This window comes from Lineus longissimus, chromosome 1 (genome assembly GCF_910592395.1).
Source record: "Lineus longissimus chromosome 1, tnLinLong1.2, whole genome shotgun sequence".
NCBI classification, from domain to species: Eukaryota; Metazoa; Nemertea; class Pilidiophora; order Heteronemertea; family Lineidae; genus Lineus; species Lineus longissimus.
Window position 1 is genome coordinate 9,465,050 of NC_088308.1, and position 18,368 is coordinate 9,483,417.

At 41.9% G+C, this 18,368-nt stretch overlaps 1 protein-coding gene across 2 annotated transcripts in view; it reads right to left on the reverse strand.

The window, feature by feature from the left end:
- The window catches only part of LOC135498955 (uncharacterized), a 48,788-nt gene extending 38,549 nt beyond the window's left edge, over positions 1–10,239 (reverse strand). For both annotated transcript variants that reach the window (XM_064789527.1, XM_064789516.1), the window contains exons 1-2: positions 10,106–10,239; positions 9,449–9,554 (exon numbers count right to left, since the gene is read on the reverse strand). In XM_064789527.1, the coding sequence (XP_064645597.1) occupies positions 9,449–9,554; positions 10,106–10,233 (234 nt within the window). In that variant the 5' untranslated portion in view covers positions 10,234–10,239. The remainder of the gene's footprint in view (positions 1–9,448; positions 9,555–10,105) is intronic.
- Positions 10,240–18,368: the final 8,129 nt, after the last annotated feature.

Genomic DNA, 18,368 nt, shown 5'->3' on the forward strand with positions numbered 1-18,368 from the left:
TCACACAAGCGCACCGATGGTGCAATCCGCCAATATATGTTGGCAATCGACCAGTTCTCATTGCATTGTAAAAGCGGCTACCACCGCGTTCCAGTTAAATCTGTAGTGATAATCATCGATAATGCGTAGAGCACGAGTGCAATGGTATGGGAAATGCTATCACGGTATTGGCAATCGATCAGTTCTCATTATAAAAGCGGCGACCACCGCGCTTCAGCCAAATCTGTGATCGGAATCGTCCGTTAACAATTAGAATTGAACCATTTTCTTCAAATTACTGATGGTGTGATAGCGATTCGTGATAATAAATAAAAAGTATGATAGTACCAAAGAACTGAATCTCATAAAATCCGAAACGAATAAACTAAATATATATATTTTGAAATGAGTGCATAATGGGCAAAAAGAGAGAACTGCATCGTCCAAGAACATAAAAGGTGAGTGTCGAGTTATCCTAGTGGGACCCCTCAACCCTTCACGGCATCAGCATTGACACCAGGTCGAGGAAACCTTCTGTAGCTTTAGTCTCTAGTGAAGTCCCCACTCGGCTACGGCTCACCCGGGAAGTAATCCTGAATTTTATATACTTATTTCAACCCAACTGGTGGTGAAATCTTAATATGGCATATTGCCAAAAATAACGTCAGCAAAAGGATCAATAATTACTGGTAATTGCATATGCATTGACCGCACCAGTACAGGGTGGCCCAGAATTATTATCCTTTGGACAGTATAATTAATATTGTGTATCCATTGTGTGAGGGAGAATATTTCTGGGCCAACCGGTAGAACTACAGTAGAACCTCTCTATTAAAGACACCCTCGGGACTCACAAATGCTGTCCTTAGAGAGATGTCCTGAATAGAAAGGTCAAATTGAATGGAAACAACAAATTTGGGACCAAAACTAGTCTCCTTTATGAAGAGGTTGTCTTAAATAGAGAGGTGCCCGCCAAGGAGGGTTCCTCTGCACTCGTTTGCAACAACTGGGTCTGATGACGTCATCACGAAAATAAAAGCAGTGACCGAAATCTCTAACCAAATCTGAGCTCATTCGAGCACATACAGCTCATAAAACTTGTAGTCATTTTAATCGAATCATCCATGGTTAGAAATAATGCTTTGCGGATTTGGATAATCAAATACAAGCCGAAAGTTGGTATCTGGCCCCCGGATCTGGTCCTCGGAAGCTGGCCCTATGAGGGGTGGCATGCGAGGCACTACACGCTCCCTCCGCTTTTCGTCGGAGTGCTCAAACAGGTTTTCAAGGCGTCAGTCTTGGCAAAAAGGAGCCCCAAACTCTTCTTTTGAGTCCTAATGTGCCTAGAAAAACGCTTATTTTGCACTGACTCACTTTTTTCCCTCGATTCCAAGATCGCATTAAACATGTAGCTTCTGTTCTCTTTGGATTTGTGGCCGTGCCCCCCAAGACCCTTTCTAAAATTTCAGGATCTGCCAGTGCATTCTGCCCAATTGTATTCTAGCAATCATACGAACGAAACGCTATATCATACAGATTTCTGTCTCTGAAATATTGCCATCTGGCACAGAAAAGATAAAGCCTTTTTCCCGCCGCCGGCATTATTTTGAATTAAGTATAAATCATAGGCCTTCATTCACCAGTCTAGAAGGAGATGATTTCGCGTCCTTAGAATACTTTCTAGATATCAATTCATCGGAACGTTGACTACATGCATAGTCCATCATGAATGTAGTGTCCGCATCATTTGGGGCACTCGAGGGCGAACTACATGAACAGGTTGGGTTTCTTTAGATAGATAAGGGTATTTCACGAATTCACCACTGAGTCAAGCTTCCAAAGTTGGTGAAGATATCAGCGCACATCTAAACCAAGCCTTCGTGCGATTTTAGACAGCTTCATGGCCTTTTCCATCACATCTGCAATGATCTCTACAGTAAATGACACCAATAAAAGCGGCCACCACCACTCTCCAGCCAAATCCGTAATTATCGTTTCATACATGCTGTTGATCGTTTAAAAACGAACCACATAGTGCACACGTCTCACTTTTTTCAACAAAAAAATCACAAAAGAAAAAAGGAAAAAAAATGCTGGATGGCGCTGGTGGTTTCTGTAGTTAGACGCCCTGGGCGGGAGTCGAACCTACGGTTGTGATTTTGAAGGACAGTCAAATACAATAGTACGAAGTAACCACCTGGCAAGGCCAGCACAAATAATAGGCGATCGAAACGCTATATCATACAGATTTCTGTCTCTGGAATATTGCCATCTGGCACAGAAAAGATAAAGCCTTTTTCCCGCCGTCGGCATTATTTTGAATTAAGTATAAATCATAGGCCTTCATTCACCAGTCTAGAAGGATATGATTTAACGTCCTTAGAATACTTTCTAGATATCAATTCATCGGAACGTTGACTACATGCATAGTCCATTCATGAATGTAATGTCCGCATCATTTTGGGTACTCGAGGGCGAACTACATCTACAGGTCGGGTTTCTTTAGATAGATAAGGGTATTTCACGAATTCACCACTGAGTCAAGCTTCCAAAGTTGGTGAAGATATCAGCGCATATCTAAACCAAGCCTTCGTGCGATTTTAGACAGCTTGACGGCCTTCTCCATTACGTCTGCAATGATCTCTAGAGTAAATAACACCAATAAAAGCGGCCACAACCACTCTCCAGCCAAATCCGTAATTATCGTTTCATACATGCTGTTGATCGTTTAAAAACGAACCACATGGTGAACACGTCTCACTTTTTTCAACAAAAAAATCACAAAGGAAAAAAAGGAAAAATGCTGGATGGCGCTGATGGTTTCTGTGAGTCCGACCCCTGGAAGGGAGTCGAACCTACGGCTAATGCAGTGCGACACGATATGATTCTTCATAATAGGAAAGTGTTATGATTTTAGGCAAACGTCAGGAGCAGTAGCGTATAGGTGGGGGTACTATCCCCACCCACACTCAAAGAATAAAGTGTATAAGGCTTCGCCCCCCCCCCCCCCCCCCCCACTCCATCCGAAAAAGGACGATTACGATGAAGACGACGATGTTGAAAACGATAAAAGATGATGATCTTGAACTGCAAATTAGATGAGTAACAGAAAAGTAACAAATGAACAACAGAAAAACAGACGTTTTCAAAATGAAACATGTATTTAAAAACTGAAACTACAAAAAGTAAATGTATGATATTCAGTTTAAAAAATTTTGATAGTAATTTACAGTGTGCCGGGTATCAAATTAATTGTTTCATTGTAAACATGGATGCTTTGGTCATGAAATTTAAATTTCCAAAGAAGAAAAAACATTATCTTAATCTATAAACAAAGAAAAGAAATAAAGGCAAAATGTAAAAAGGATGAGTATCGAGTTAGTTTGGTGGGACCCCCGAAGGGGAATTTGGGCATTTGCTTCTGGCTCAAATGAGAACCCACCAGACCACGGCTCATCCGAAAGCGAGGCATGATTAACGATACTATATGCTGCGAACCGCAGATTGTGCAACCTTAATGAAATAATGACGTCATTCATTCTCCAAAGCAGCGATAATATTCAAGCATGTTGTAAAATATGGCCTCATCGCGCAAGGATTGTTGCGATGTGCCATACATTATTGCCTCCACCAGTGAGTTCAAATAAGTTTACGAAATTCAGGCCTGTTTCCCGGGTGAGCCGTAGCCGAGTGGGGACTTCACTAGAGACTAAAGCTACAGAAGGTTTCCTCCACCGGGTGTCTAAGCTGATGCCCTGAATGGTGTGAGGGGTCCCACTAGGTTAACTCGACACTCACTTTTAATGTTTAGTAAATTTACATTTTGCTAACCATTGTACTCTGCAGTGCTCTTGCATGGTCGATAATTATCACAGATTTGGCTGGAGCGCGGTGGTCGTCGCTTTTATATTGAGAACTGATCGCTTGCCAATGTATATTGTGATATTGCACCATCAGTTCGGTTGGTTTATATGAATGAAATATGCCTGCTGATGACGGGTGAGCCACAGCCGAGTGGGTTATCGCTTGGGACAGAAACAACCTGATATTTCCCCATCCGCCTCCGCACGCAACCGCGGGGGTATGCGGGTGGGGGACCTGCCTGGCCAACTCGATACTCACCTTTTATGTTTTGCCTCCTCTTAGCGGGCATGGTGGTAGGCATGACGTAAAGTGGGACAAAGGTAGCCCCCGGCTATTGTCTTCTATTTACACCCTCACGATTTATAGATTTAAGGCATAGGCTGAAAGCAAATTTATTGCTAATTCATTTCTGGATGGCGCGGATGGTTTCTGTAAGCCCGACCAACTCACGTTTATCGGTTGTCAAACTCAAGTCAGTGTCGGCTAAGGAATTACTTTTAGCCATGCCACGAAGGCCAGTACATAAAATCCACGAACGTAGGATTTGGTATACAAGACATCCGTTACTTCAATTCTAAAATCTCTAATGCCAAGCGCATGTCGAGAAGGTAATTTGTACCCTTCAATGTATAACTACATGAAGCCGACTATAACCAAACGGCCGCATTGGGAAGAATTAACTATTAGATAAACGGGGCTCGAACCTTCGACCATCGGTATAGGTTTTTGCAGGAGGTAGTTGTTAGCGTCAGGTTTATGCGACAAGTATTTTATAGGGCGAACATTACATTTCTGATCTATCTCCCGATTGCCTACCATATTCATTTACTTGGCGGACGCCTAAACACGATGATAATTTTTTATAGATATCGATTTTTTTGAGAAAAATATTCACAACGCACGCATCTAAACCAAGCCTTCGTGCGATTTCGGACAGCTTGACGGCCTTTTCCATCACGCCTGCACTGATCTCTACAGTAATGACAACAATTAAAGCGGCCACCACAACTCCCAAGTCAAATCTGTAATTATCGTTTCATACATGCTGTTGATCATTTAAGAACGACATCAATGGAGAACATGTCTTTTTTCACAGAAAAAAATCACAAAAGAAAAAAACGAAAAATGCCGGATGGCGCCGATGGTTTCTGTGAGCCCGACTCCTGGAAGGGAGTCGAACCTACGTTTGTGGGTTTGAACGATAATCAAAGACAAGAGTATGCGAAGTAACCACCTGGCTAGGCCAGCACGACTACATGGCGAAATACAGGCTATATAAATCGCTGTCTAACACTAGTATCTTGAATACTGCCACCACCCCCACCCCCCCTCAAAAAATATCATCTTCTGGTATAGTTGATATTAAGAAAGAAAATATATCATGCAAAATGTAAAAAGGATGAGTATCGAGTCAGTGAAGGGGAATTTTTGGGCATTTGACCCAACCAGATCACGGCTCATCCGAAAGCGACTCACGTTATTGTCAATCGATCAGTTCTCATTATAAAAGCGGCGACCACCGCGCTTCAGCCAAATCTGATGGTGTGATAGCCATTCGTGATAATAAATAAAAAGTATGATAGCACCAAAGAACTGAGTCTCATAAAATCCGAAACGAATAAACTAAATATACATATTTTGAAATGAGTGCATAATGGGCAAAAAGAGAGAACTGCATCGTCCAAGAACAAAAAAGGTGAGTGTCGAGTTATCCTAGTGGGACCCCTCAACCCCTTCACGGCATCAGCATTGACACCAGGTCGAGGAAACCTTCTGTAGCTTTAGTCTCTAGTGAAGTCCCCACTCGGCTACGGCTCACCCGGGAAGTAATCCTGAATTTTATGTACTTATTTCAACCTAACTGGTGGTGCAATCTTAATATGGCATATTGCCACAAAATGTCGTCAGCAATAGGATCAATAATTACTGGTACATGTAATTGCATATGCATTGACCGCACCAGTACAGGATGGCCCAGAATTATTATCCTTTGGACAATATAATTTTATTGTGTATCCATTGTGTGAGGGAGAATATTTCTGGGCCAACCGGTAGAACTACAGTAGAACCTCTCTATTAAAGACACCCTCGGGACTCACAAATGCTGTCCTTAGAGAGATGTCCTGAATAGAAAGGTCAAATTGAATGGAAACAACAAATTTGGGACCAAAACTAGTCTCCTTTATGAAGAGGTTGTCTTAAATAGAGAGGTGCCCGCCAAGAAGGGTTCCTCTGCACTCGTTTGCAACAACTGGGTCTGATAACGTCATCACGAAAATAAAAGCAGTGACCGAAATCTCTAACCAAATCTGAGCTCATTCGAGCACATACAGCTCATAAAACTTGTAGTAATTTTATTCGAATCATCCATGGTTAAAAATAATGCTTTGCGGATTTGGATAATCAAATACAAGCCGAAAGTTGGTATCTGGTCCCCGGATCTGGTCCTCGGAAGCTGGCCCTATGAGGGGTGGCATGCGAGGCACTACACGCTCCCTCCGCTTTTCGTCGGAGTGCTCAAACAGGTTTTCAAGTCGTCAGTCTTGGCAAAAAGGAGCCCCAAACTCTTCTTTTGAGTCCTAATGTGCCGAGAAAAACGCTTATTTCGCACTGACTCACTTTTTTCCCTCGATTCCAAGATCGCATTAAACATGTAGCTTCTGTTCTCTTTGGATTTGGTTATGGCCAAAAATGATACATAAAAGGAAGAAAAGTGCTGGATGGCGCCGGTGGTTTCTGTAGTTAGACGCCCTGGGCGGGAGTCGAACCTACGGTTGTGATTTTGAATGAAAGTCAAATACAATAGTACGAAGTAACCACCTAGCAAGGCCAGCACAAATATCAGGCGAACGAAACGCTATATCAAACAGATTTCTGTCTCTGGAATATTGCCATCTGGTACAGAAAAGATAAAGCCTTTTTCCCGCCGCCGACATTATTTTGAATTAAGTATAAATCATAGGCCTTCATTCACCAGTTTAGAAGGATATGATTTAACGTCCTTAGAATCATTTCTAGATATCAATTCATCGGGACGTTGACTACATGTATAGTCCATTCATGAATGTAGTGTCCGCATCATTTGGGGCACTCGAGGGCGAACTACATGTACAGGTCGGGTTTCTTTTGATAGATAAGGGTATTTCACGAATTCACCACTGAGTCAAGCTTTCCAAAGTTGGTGAAGATATCAGCGTACATCTAAACCAAGCCTTTGTGCGATTTTAGACAGCTTGGCGGTCTTTTCCATCACGCCTGCACTGATCTCTACAGTAAATGACACCAATAAAAGCGGCCACCACCACTCTCCAGCCAAATCCGTAATTATCGTTTCATACATGCTGTTGATCGTTTAAAAACGAACCACATGGTGAACACGTCTCACTTTTTTCAACAAAAAAAATCACAAAAGAAAAAAAGGAAAAATGCTGGATGGCGCCGGTGGTTTCTGTAGTTAGACGCCCTGGGCGGGAGTCGAACCTACGGTTGTGATTTTGAATGAAAGTCAAATACAATAGTACGAAGTAACCACCTAGCAAGGCCAGCACAAATATCATGCGAACGAAACGCTATATCATACAGATTTCTGTCTCTGGAATATTGCCATGTGGCACAGACAAGATAAAGCCTTTTTCCCGCCGCCGGCATTATTTTAAATTAAGTATAAATCATAGGCCTTCATTCACCAGTCCAGAAGGATATGATTTAACGTCCTTAGAATCATTTCTAGATATCAATTCATCGGGACGTTGACTACATGCATAGTCCATTCATGAATGTAATGTCCGCATCATTTGGGGCACTCGAGGGCGAACTACATGTACAGGTCGGGTTTCTTTAGATAGATAAGGGTATTTCACGAATTCACCACTGAGTCAAGCTTCCAAAGTTGGTGAAGATATCAGCGCACATCTAAACCAAGCCTTTGTTCGTTTTTAGACAGCTTGACGGCCTTTTCAATCGCGTCTGCAATGACCTCTACAGTAAATGACACCAATAAAAGCGGCCACAACCACTCTCCAGCCGAATCCGTAAATATCGTTTCTCACATGCTGTTGATCATTTAAAAACGAACCACATGGTGAACATGTCTCACTTTTTTCAAAGATAAAAATAACAAAAGAAAAAAAGGAAAAATGCTGGATGGCGCGGATGGTTTCTATGAGTCCGACCCCTGGAAGGGAGTCGAACCTACGGTTGCGGCTTTGAACCCAAATCAAATGCGAAGTAACCACCTGGCCAGGCCAGCACGACTTCATGGCGAAATACAGGCTATATAAATCGCTGTCTGATATCTGGAATACTACCATAAGCCGACATAACACAGGGCGACACGATATGATTCTTCACAATATGAAAGTGTTATGATTTTAGGAAAACGTCAGGAGTAGTAGTGTATAGGTGAGGGTACTATCCCCACCCACACTCAAAGAATAGAGCGTATAAGGCTGGGTACCCCCCCCCCCCCACTCCATCTGAAAAAGGACGATTACGATGTTGAAAACGATAAAAGATGATGATCTTGAACTGCAAATTAGATGAGTAACAGAAAAGTAACAGATGAACAACAGAAAAACAGACATTTTTAAAATGGAACATGTATTTAAAAACTGAAACCACAAAAAGTGAATGTATGATATTCAGTTAAGAAAATATTGATAATAATTTACAGTGTGCAGGGTATCAAATTAATTGTTTCATTGTAAACATGGATGCTTTGGTAATGAAATTTAAATTTCAAAAGAAGAAAAAACATTATCTTAATCTATAAACAAAGAAAAGAAATTAAGGTAAAATGTAAAAAGGATGAGTATCGAGTTAGTTTGGTGGGACCCCCGAAGGGGAATTTGGGCATTTGCTTCTGGCTCAAATGAGAACCCACCAGACCACGGCTCATCCGAAAGCGAGGCATGATTAACGATACTATATGCTGCGAACCGCAGATTGTGCAACCTTGATGAAATAATGACGTCATTCATTCTCCAAAGCAGCGATAGTATTCAAGCATGTTTTAGAATATGGCCTCATCGCGCAAGGATTGTGGCGATGTGCCATACATTATTGCCGTAGCCGAGTGGGGACTTCACTGGAGACTTAAGCTACAGAAGGTTTCCTCCACCTGGTGTCAAAGCTGATATCGTGAAGGGTGTGAGGGGTCCCACTAGGTTAACTCGACACTCACCTTCATATTTTGTAAATTTACATTTTGTTAGTCATTTTCAGACCGATAACTTATTTGATAAAAAATGTCTAACTATTGTACCATTGTGCTCTGCTCTGCAGTGCTCGTGCACGATCGATAATTTTCACAGATTTGGCTGGAGCGCGGTGGTCGCCGCTTTTATATCGAGAACTGATCGCTTGCCAATGTATATATTGTGATATTGCACAATCAGTTCAGTTGGTTTATATGAATGAAATATGCCTGTCGATTCCGGGTGAGCCACAGCCGAGTGGGTTATCGCTTGGGACAGAAACAACCTGATATCTCCCCATCCGCCTCCGCACATGAAACCGCGGGGGTATGCGGGTGGGGGACCTGCCTGGCCAACTCGATACTCACCTTTTATGTTTTGCCTCCTCTTGGCGGGTATGGTGGTCTTACCTTGTTGATCTTACGGAGTGTCACAAGGTTGAATTGGCCGAGCAAGGTTTTGAATATTTTCAGAATGGACATTGGCAGAGTTTCCACGGTTGAACTGGTTAACTTCCTGAATTGAGAGGATATACGTTTTTGAAATATTTTATACTCAGGCTGTATTGTACTTTCGAAAAACAATTCTTTTCGAACTACGTCCAGTAGGTACATGTTTATTTCAGTTAATATAGAATATCTTCAAGGCATTGCGATGCTTACATGTACATACCAATCCAGTTTAGTGCACTCTTCTACTGCCAAGTGTTGGCTCAGAGAATGAGAAGGAAAAATTAAAAATTGTTTTTGAAACAACCCTGCAAATTTCCTGACTGGTTTATTTTCGTGATTTTTTCTAATTGGGAGGCAAGCGCAAATTTAAGTGAAAAATAAGAGTATCATTTTTACGTCGTTTGCGTTTAAAACCTACTACCGGATAAAGTGTCGGGCAAGACAAAGAATATCCATGGCAAGGCCTTCATCACCATTCGGGCAATGCAGGGGGATATAGGCCTTGCCATGGCCTTGCCACCATTGGGGCATTTGTGCATCTTATTCAGGGAAACATTACATTACGTTACGCCTACATGTACACTGCGGTTAGTTTACTCCAGCACGTTCACTTACAACGCGTAAGCCAGCATCTTATCGGCAACAGCCTTCCTCGTTGCTTCATCATGAGCACCCAATGCGATCGTTTCAAGTGCCTGGTACATATCTGCATCTTTCATGGTGTTGACTTCCTTAACTGGCATGTTGAGGAGAAGCATTCCTAGGTCCTTGTACGCCACTCCAGCCTGAAAGGGACACACAAGAAGATAACGTTGTGATTACCTTACGCTATTTTTTCCCGCTTCCCCACCAGTTAAAAGAATTCTGGCCACGCCTAATACACGGTCAATTGTCTTCGAAAAAAGTCCACTCGCTCCTTGGCCAAAACTCCTATCGTTGTACACTCTTATCAAAGAGGCATAGGGGCAAACCTAGATAACTTAGACCCCCACGAAATAGCTTTCAGGGTAGTCGATAGGCCAAAACCGGCAAGAGTAAATATGCTTATCATATACGTACATGTACGTGTATTTCAAAACGTTAATTTATGGCCGGTGTAGAAGTTTAAAATGTCCTAGGATAAAATGTCCGGGAACAAAGGATTCTATTATGCGCTTCAATCTCTGAGCTATTGACTGTCAGGGTCTCTATAGAACCATATTGCAGAATACAATAGGGCCGGACACTTTTTCCAGGGGGGACACTTTTTACTTTTACACCGGGTCTATTTGGCAAGCCGCTCGCCGAACAGGCATCTTTTTTTGTCCTGTTTGGAGAGCCGCTTGCCAAACAGCACTAAAAAGCCACCCTGTTCGGCCAGCCGGGCTTGCCAAACAGGTAAAAAATCTACCCTGTTTGGCGAGCTGGAGACTTTACTTTAATATTAATGAGTTCGGCTCTCCATTCAGGACAAGAAAAAGTCGCTGTTTGGTAAGCCGGGCTTGCCAAGTAGTCACCTCCTTTATTATTTATATAGGATTGAAAACAAAACATATTGATATCGCTCTGAAAGTTTCGAGCCTGAACTGTTCGCTACGGTAACTTACTCTCCACATAACGAACGCCAAGGCGGTGTGGAGGAGTGCGTATCAGGTTAACTGGTAAAGATGAATGCATATACATGTACATGTATACGAAGAATCAAGTCACAAGGGAATGGACCGGAACAGCCTGCCCACTAGGAATCGCAGCGGCACCATCCCTAGAAACGTTTAAGGCTGTCTCGGGAGGATGGCCGCCTAGAGGCCGACGAACGTTTATTTTATCTTGCACCGACTACATTTTAATTGTTTTTCACCCCCTATCATGCCTGAAGGCATTGTTGCGGTTCGCACGACGCTCGGGGTATATCTAACACGGATTGGATTGGATTGGATTGGATTGGAAGATCGATCGATTAGTGCGAGTTTCTGACCCAATTAGAACGGCAAGCTAATTATATGAACTTGGTAAATGCAAATCTACGTCACTTATTTCAGCGTGAGGTGCCAACATCCCCAACTTGATTCAAATTAAGAGTCTATGTGATTTTGTAAATAACTTGCGTTATAACTTGTGTTATTTACATCAGTTTTCACAGTGTTACTTTATGCCAACCGATTACAGCGATATCACGACTTGAACATACGGTTGAGGTTCACTCAGTCGGAAAATTATCCTTTTTACTCATGATTGTAAAATTACAGTTATCGTTTAATATCTACACATGATGATTGTAAAAATACCTTTTTAGTAGTACATACCTTTTTACACGTCGCTCTCATTTCGGTGATAGTGGAGGAACCCAACATGAGTGGCATTTCAGTCTGCATCCTGCACGCTCCCTTCAGAACCTCCGTTTGTAGGGACTTGAACTCACTTTTGAAACTAGGAGAGCAAATTGACGTGACGAAGGTACAATAATATTGTTTATAAAACGCGACTGATTAATGCCTTACAACGTTTTTCAGTATTGTATAATGACAACTCGCCTTTTAGAAAACCGCAGCAAAGAACCTGATAAAGGCAATAGTTCATTTTGCCTTTTAAAGGCCCTTTTGCTCATAACTTTTCCAAACAATTTTTTGTTGAAGATGCACCATATCAAGAAATTAATGATTAGATGGATCAAGACACCGTCCATGGCATCTACAATCGCCCTCAATTCACTTACCTTGGATGTCCCAAAAGTCCACCATAATCAACCAAGTTTTTGACGTTTTTGAGTATAGCACCGTCCTTGGCAAATAAATCTATCAACATTTTGAAAAGACCTGTGACAAGTGCGTTGTTCTGAAAAATAAAGTGGTGCTGAATTGTTACACATAATACTTCTCTACTTCGGGGGCAAACGAATAGTAAGAAGAAACCGGATCCTTACAATTAGTCATGTTAGTATCCCCATCCCAAACCCTAGTCAATTCTGATCTCTTAACCTCCTTCTAACTCTGACCGGCACTTACTCTGACCCTTACCCTCAATCAGATCTAAACATGGTTAGCTTCTGTCTTTGTTACCAAGGCCCAACACCATCCTTTTCTTTTTCCATACTGTTAGCAAACTCTATTTAGAAAATACACAGTCTTTTTAATCATAAAGGAGAACATAGGACCTGGTGAACATCGAGCCCGGAGAAAGTAGGAAGATCGACCCCACTCCCCCTTCTGCAATGCACTCACCATGTATTCAGTTTTCTGGGCCCTCTTTCTGTACTCCTGCCATCTCCTAGCAAGTTTAAGCAAAGTGCTTCCGTCCGTTATTTGCAAAAAGCCTGCTTGTCCCATTTGGAAAATGGAATCACCGTATAGATCCAAGGATCCCTTTGTCACTGGTCCGTAAATTGTTCGGCACTTGTTGTAGAACAGGGAACACTGGAACCATGAAAAATATAAAGTTTCTTTGCATGGTGCAAATGATACACAATGATATATGATTAAAGTGATCTTATTCCGGCCTTCTGTTTGTGGCGTTTCCTCAAATAAGTGATTTGCGATTAGCAAAAAAGTACAGCACATTTTAAAATGTGCCACTGATAAATTTTGGACTGAAGCCTCGGGACCACAAAACAAATCTCAGAATATTAAAATTCAGCCTCAAGAATATCAACCCACATATTTTTGATTGTTTTATTGCTGAATTGACTAGTATTTTAGATTTGTGATATATGATTGGTTGCATTAATGTGACGTCATCAATATTATTGCGCGTCATCAATATTGTTGCATTGGCGAAAGGACTGATTTTAGCGCCTAGTTTGGTTCGCACCGTTTTATATTTGGGGGATGTACTTACCATACTCCCACAGGCTGTGTGCACACCAGTTTCTTTGGGACACAGCCTGTCCGCCGTGGCATTTTGTACGTCGGTGAAGTTCATTGCTCCAAGAAGTCCGTGCTGCAGGATGAGTTTCCATGCGGCAGCGTCTAGGTTGTCAGCCGGTGTCAGTTGCTGCAAATCAATTAGAGAAACTTGTAGGAAGAGAAATATTGCATCGACTAAAATGGAACTGATTGTGGTGCCGGTGTCAGTAACGTTTTTGGTTGTACCCATACCAGTCTTTCCACACAACCGACACTTAGAGAGACCCTGCCTTCTCAATAACGGGAAACGGAGAAACATTGATTTTAGTTGATTAAGGTGAACATTCATATTTGTATCTTAGAATGCTCGCGTGTTCTGATGACCCCAATGCCACCAAATAACGACTTTCTTTATAGGAGAAGATGAAAAAATTGTAACAAATTGTAATGATAAGCTTTTTTAGCTTACTAGACATGCTGACAGAAATCCAAATGCCCTTGTAGCTCACAACATTAGAATTTCCCATGATAACCTTATACTAGCTTTCCAGGGCATTCGATTTCTCCCACACACCGGTATTTCGTCTCTTTACTGCTTAAGGCTCATCAAGCCTCTTTTTTATCTTTATTTCCATACCATGTACAAACCTTTCCAAGGAGAGCATAGACAGTTGTTGTTGGTCGCTTCTCCGCACTGCTTCCCTTGTTCTTTGCTGCACTTCCTTGGACGATGGATCCGAAGTTTGCTTTGGCCACATCAGCGGGCATCTGGCTGGCGAATGACGCCGGGAGAGACGCCCTGCATTCGGCAGAAAGGGCACCGATTTGAACCGCCGTAACCTTGGCTGGTGTCAGCTGAAAATGAAGTACGTTAAAGGTGAAATGAGGGATTGGAAGCTAATCAGAAGTCCTGTAGGAGGCAGGGGACAGATCACGGCCCTGATAAGTAGCGGTTACGAAAGTATAGAAAAGAGACGTTGAAGATATGTGTGTGTCAAGGCTGCAGCAGTGTCATTTCTAAGAAGCTAAGAAACTAAGAAGCACCTTCATTTCATATCACTACGCACAGCAAGGGGCCTAGACTGGTTAAACTTTGTCTTTCAGGGGTAACCATCATTCGCGGGTCCTTCGAAACATTGTAACGTAGTACATATGCCTGCAGCTCATATCCTCTGTGATGGGAAAACTTGAGCTAACATGTGGATTTGTGATACACATGATATTAACACAAATGTGTAAAGAACAACACATCCATCCAAGATCATTCGCAACAACTGACAAAACTCTGTTCCGTTATATCAATTGGTGTGGTTCAGAGGTAGTAACACAAACACATGAGATCATGCCGCTGTCAGTGTAGTCAACGGACGCATCGAATTTATCATCTAGCGTTGATGTCCTGATAATCACATCACTTGATGGTACGGCTTCAGTTCCAATTCATCTCTTGATATTCAATCAACAGCACAGATATGAGGCATGAAATAGTTACCACCTACCGTTTTTGCATATTTCTGAGTAAGTTTGTTTTGCTGGATATAAAGAAAAAAAGACATTTAGACTATAATGAAATGCCTCATCGGTCGCAGCATGACACATAAGCTTTGGCGAGGCGGGTCAGTGGGGAAGGGGTGCGACGACCCGCTCTATTAAAGCGATCCGGAGCCAGGTAAAGTGTAGTGCTTGACTTCAATGCAATATCTCCTTCCCAAATATTAATACTTCGTATTTAGGCTTTAACATTTCATTTACGAATTTAAAAAAGAAGTGTACACTAATGTGGCGGTCAATGTAAACTTCGAACGAACTCTTCACAAGCAGGGATTAACACTGACATTGACAATACGATTGTGTGACAAAAAAGTGCAAAATAACTTACGAAGTCGTCGCTCATTCTTACTGCGGATAGTTTTGTGACCGTATCTATGTTGATATCCGCTTTATCCAATAAGGCTTCTTGTTTAGAAGACGGGAAGAATTTTATGACGTCCTTGTTGTCATCCAGAAACTTGGTACTCTCTGCCTGATTCATTTTTGCGACATCGGTATTCTTTGCCATACCTTGTGCGAGCTTTAGTAACTTGACCTAGTTATAAATAGTACATACATAAAAATAGGAGGTTCCCTAAAAGAATGAAGTGATCATCCACTAATATGAGATTTACTTTCTTTATAGATACTTTATGATTTTTGAGTTGGGATGCCGTACTCACTGGTACATGGAATTAGTAGGTATACACTTTTTATAGAGAATATCGGGCGATTTGTTCTGTAATTCAGGCGGAAACCGGAACCCAAGAAGAAACCCACGCTCGCCAACGGGGGGAGACGCCCTCCTGCCGCGTGTGTAAGTGATATATATTTAGTGCTATCAAATTGCACCGGCATTTCGGCTGGTTGCGGGCGCACCCGGTCAGACGCCGGTGTGTCTTCTGCCAGTCTAGTTGCATCCCCCCTCCTGACCGTACTGACAATCAGGTTGATCTCCTGCTCAGTCAGATAAGTCCGGTTGCCTTCGTTGTCACATTGTGTTGTTTATTGTTTACTATGCAAAATATATCATTATTTGCACCGATTAATAATGACGATTCTCTCAGTACGAATTCATCGGAATACTTAGTCAAAGGATGAGGTTAATTTTCGAGGTTGGTTAGTCCACGAATCTGCGATATGTACTTTATCCAAACAACTCCTGTACATATGCACCTACCGTTGAACCTGATTACAATACATGTATATTGTGAAGCGATTACAATTTGTGTACCCTTTAAAGAGCGTAATGACATATTTCGATGGAAATTACGGAATCTCAACCATTTTAACGCATAATAACAGCAACATATTTGTGTACCCTTTAAAGAGCGTAATGACATATTTCGATGGAAATTACAGAATCAACCATTTTAACGCATAAAAACAGCAACATATTTGTGTACCCTTTAAAGAGCGTAATGACATATTTCGATGGAAATCACGGAATCTCAACCATTTTAACGCATAATAACAGGAACAGCATACCTGAGGGGTTTTATGCACAGATATGCGCTTTGGATAATTTTGACTACTGGCAGCATCCAAGCACCTCTGTCACACGACGCCACAGCACCTTAACCATTGAAAACATATATTGCCTAAACGCTGCCTCATTTCGGGGCAATAAAAAGGTAACTTACAGGCAGCTGATAGGCAATTGGTATATGTGAGGTAGTGATAAGGTAATGGCGAGGCAATACAAAGGCTATCACAATTGCCTCCTGGTGGTAAGGGTATCTTTGTGAATGGAGACTGTGATATTTCCCGGAGTTCTAACCCCGAATCCAGGCACTCTATAGTTACTGCTTTGAGTGAAGACCTGCGAGGCAATGGTACAAAATAGTTATCTTACCTCAGCGACCTTTCCTTCGGGACCCCTCGTTGCTTTCATTTCAGTTTTTACGAAATCTTTGATGACCTTTCCGAACGAAAAATCGAATATCATAGTTTACAAATTGGTGGGGTTGTACGGTATCGGTAACAAATAAATTCGAATGGGTATCTTTTCGCCCTCGATCTTGATTATCGAAGTCTCGGAAAATCACGGTATGTTATAATTGTTATGATTGATGTAAATAAAAATCCCTTTTAGTGTGTCCTCGGAGACTCACGACAGCAACTGGAAGGATTGGCATTCGGTGGTAATGGTACCAGTTTCATATCAAAACGATGAAAATATGTTAACCCCCCCCCCCCTCGTCCTGTAAAGACCGCAATATTCTAATACCTCTGGCTAAATAGATACAAAGTTTTAAATTGAGGAATAGTTGAGGATTCATTTTGAGTGTCCTCGTTACAATTCTATTGTATCATTTTCAATGTGGTCTCTAATCAAAATCGTTGTAAAATCTTGATTTGTGCACTTGCCTTTGGTGAGCCTTTTGATTCAATAAATTATCTTCACTTACTGCCATATCTTATCTTAACTGATCTGATATAATCTTATATTTTCTTATCTTATCTTATCATAACTATTTTATGTCTCATTTTGCCTTGTAGTCTTTGTACGTATTCCCCCTAAAGATTAACCTACCGCTGCCTTTACAGCCACAGGTATCTTCGCAAGTTCTTTCGCGGAAATCTGTCCCAGGTTTGAAGCCACACTCTTGGCATCTTCTGGCTTCATGTTCGCAGCATTCTTCATCAACGCAGAAACCTTTTTCTTTGCCTCTTCCTCTTTTTTTATGAGCTCCGCCACGGATGGTATGTTCGGTTTTGGAACTACAACACTTTTCACAGTTGTCGTACTCTTGGTCGCTGTTGCTGTCCCTGTTGCTCCTGCTGCAGTCGTAGTATTACCAGGGTTTGAAGTTGGTCCACCAGTTACTTTAGTTCCAGTATTGGCGGTCGTCCCATTGCCTGTTCCACCACTCCCAGTCTGTGTTACTGTACTTGCTCCAGTGGCGCCGGTACTGTTGGCGGGACTGCCACCCGATTTCCTGCTGGTAGTAGTTGGTACAGTTACTCCATCGGGAAGCTTGGTGGTAGTTTTTCCATCGACTGGTTTAGGTTCTGAAAGGACATCATAAGCATGTTAGGGAAAAGTCTAATTTGGATCTTTCGATCCCCAGTAGATAACAATTCAGTGCAGATACAAATTGAAGCTCATTTTACCGACAAATTGGATGCTACGTGTATTTGCACCTCTCTATTGTCCGAGATGAGTTTAACGTAACAAGACAGAAAGCACTCATACACACAAATAAACTACATGTATGAGGAAATGATATGGAAGATTGACTAAAGAGACAGGGGTACGAGGAATCGAACGATCCTCTTACGTGCCTATTGTCTACTTTACGACGAAAAAGCACTTTGACATTTGGAAATTTCATACAGAAAATACTGCAGTTGAACAAAAAGTTATATTTCGACTAAAATCTTCTAAGTCCAAGATATAAAACTGGACTTACTTTGCCGGAATCGGACAATGCAAAACTCAAACCTACCATTTGGCAATGCCTTCTTTACTCCAAGGACTTCGCCGAGAGCAACCTTCTGTTCCGCTGACAGAGCGGCCATCTGGG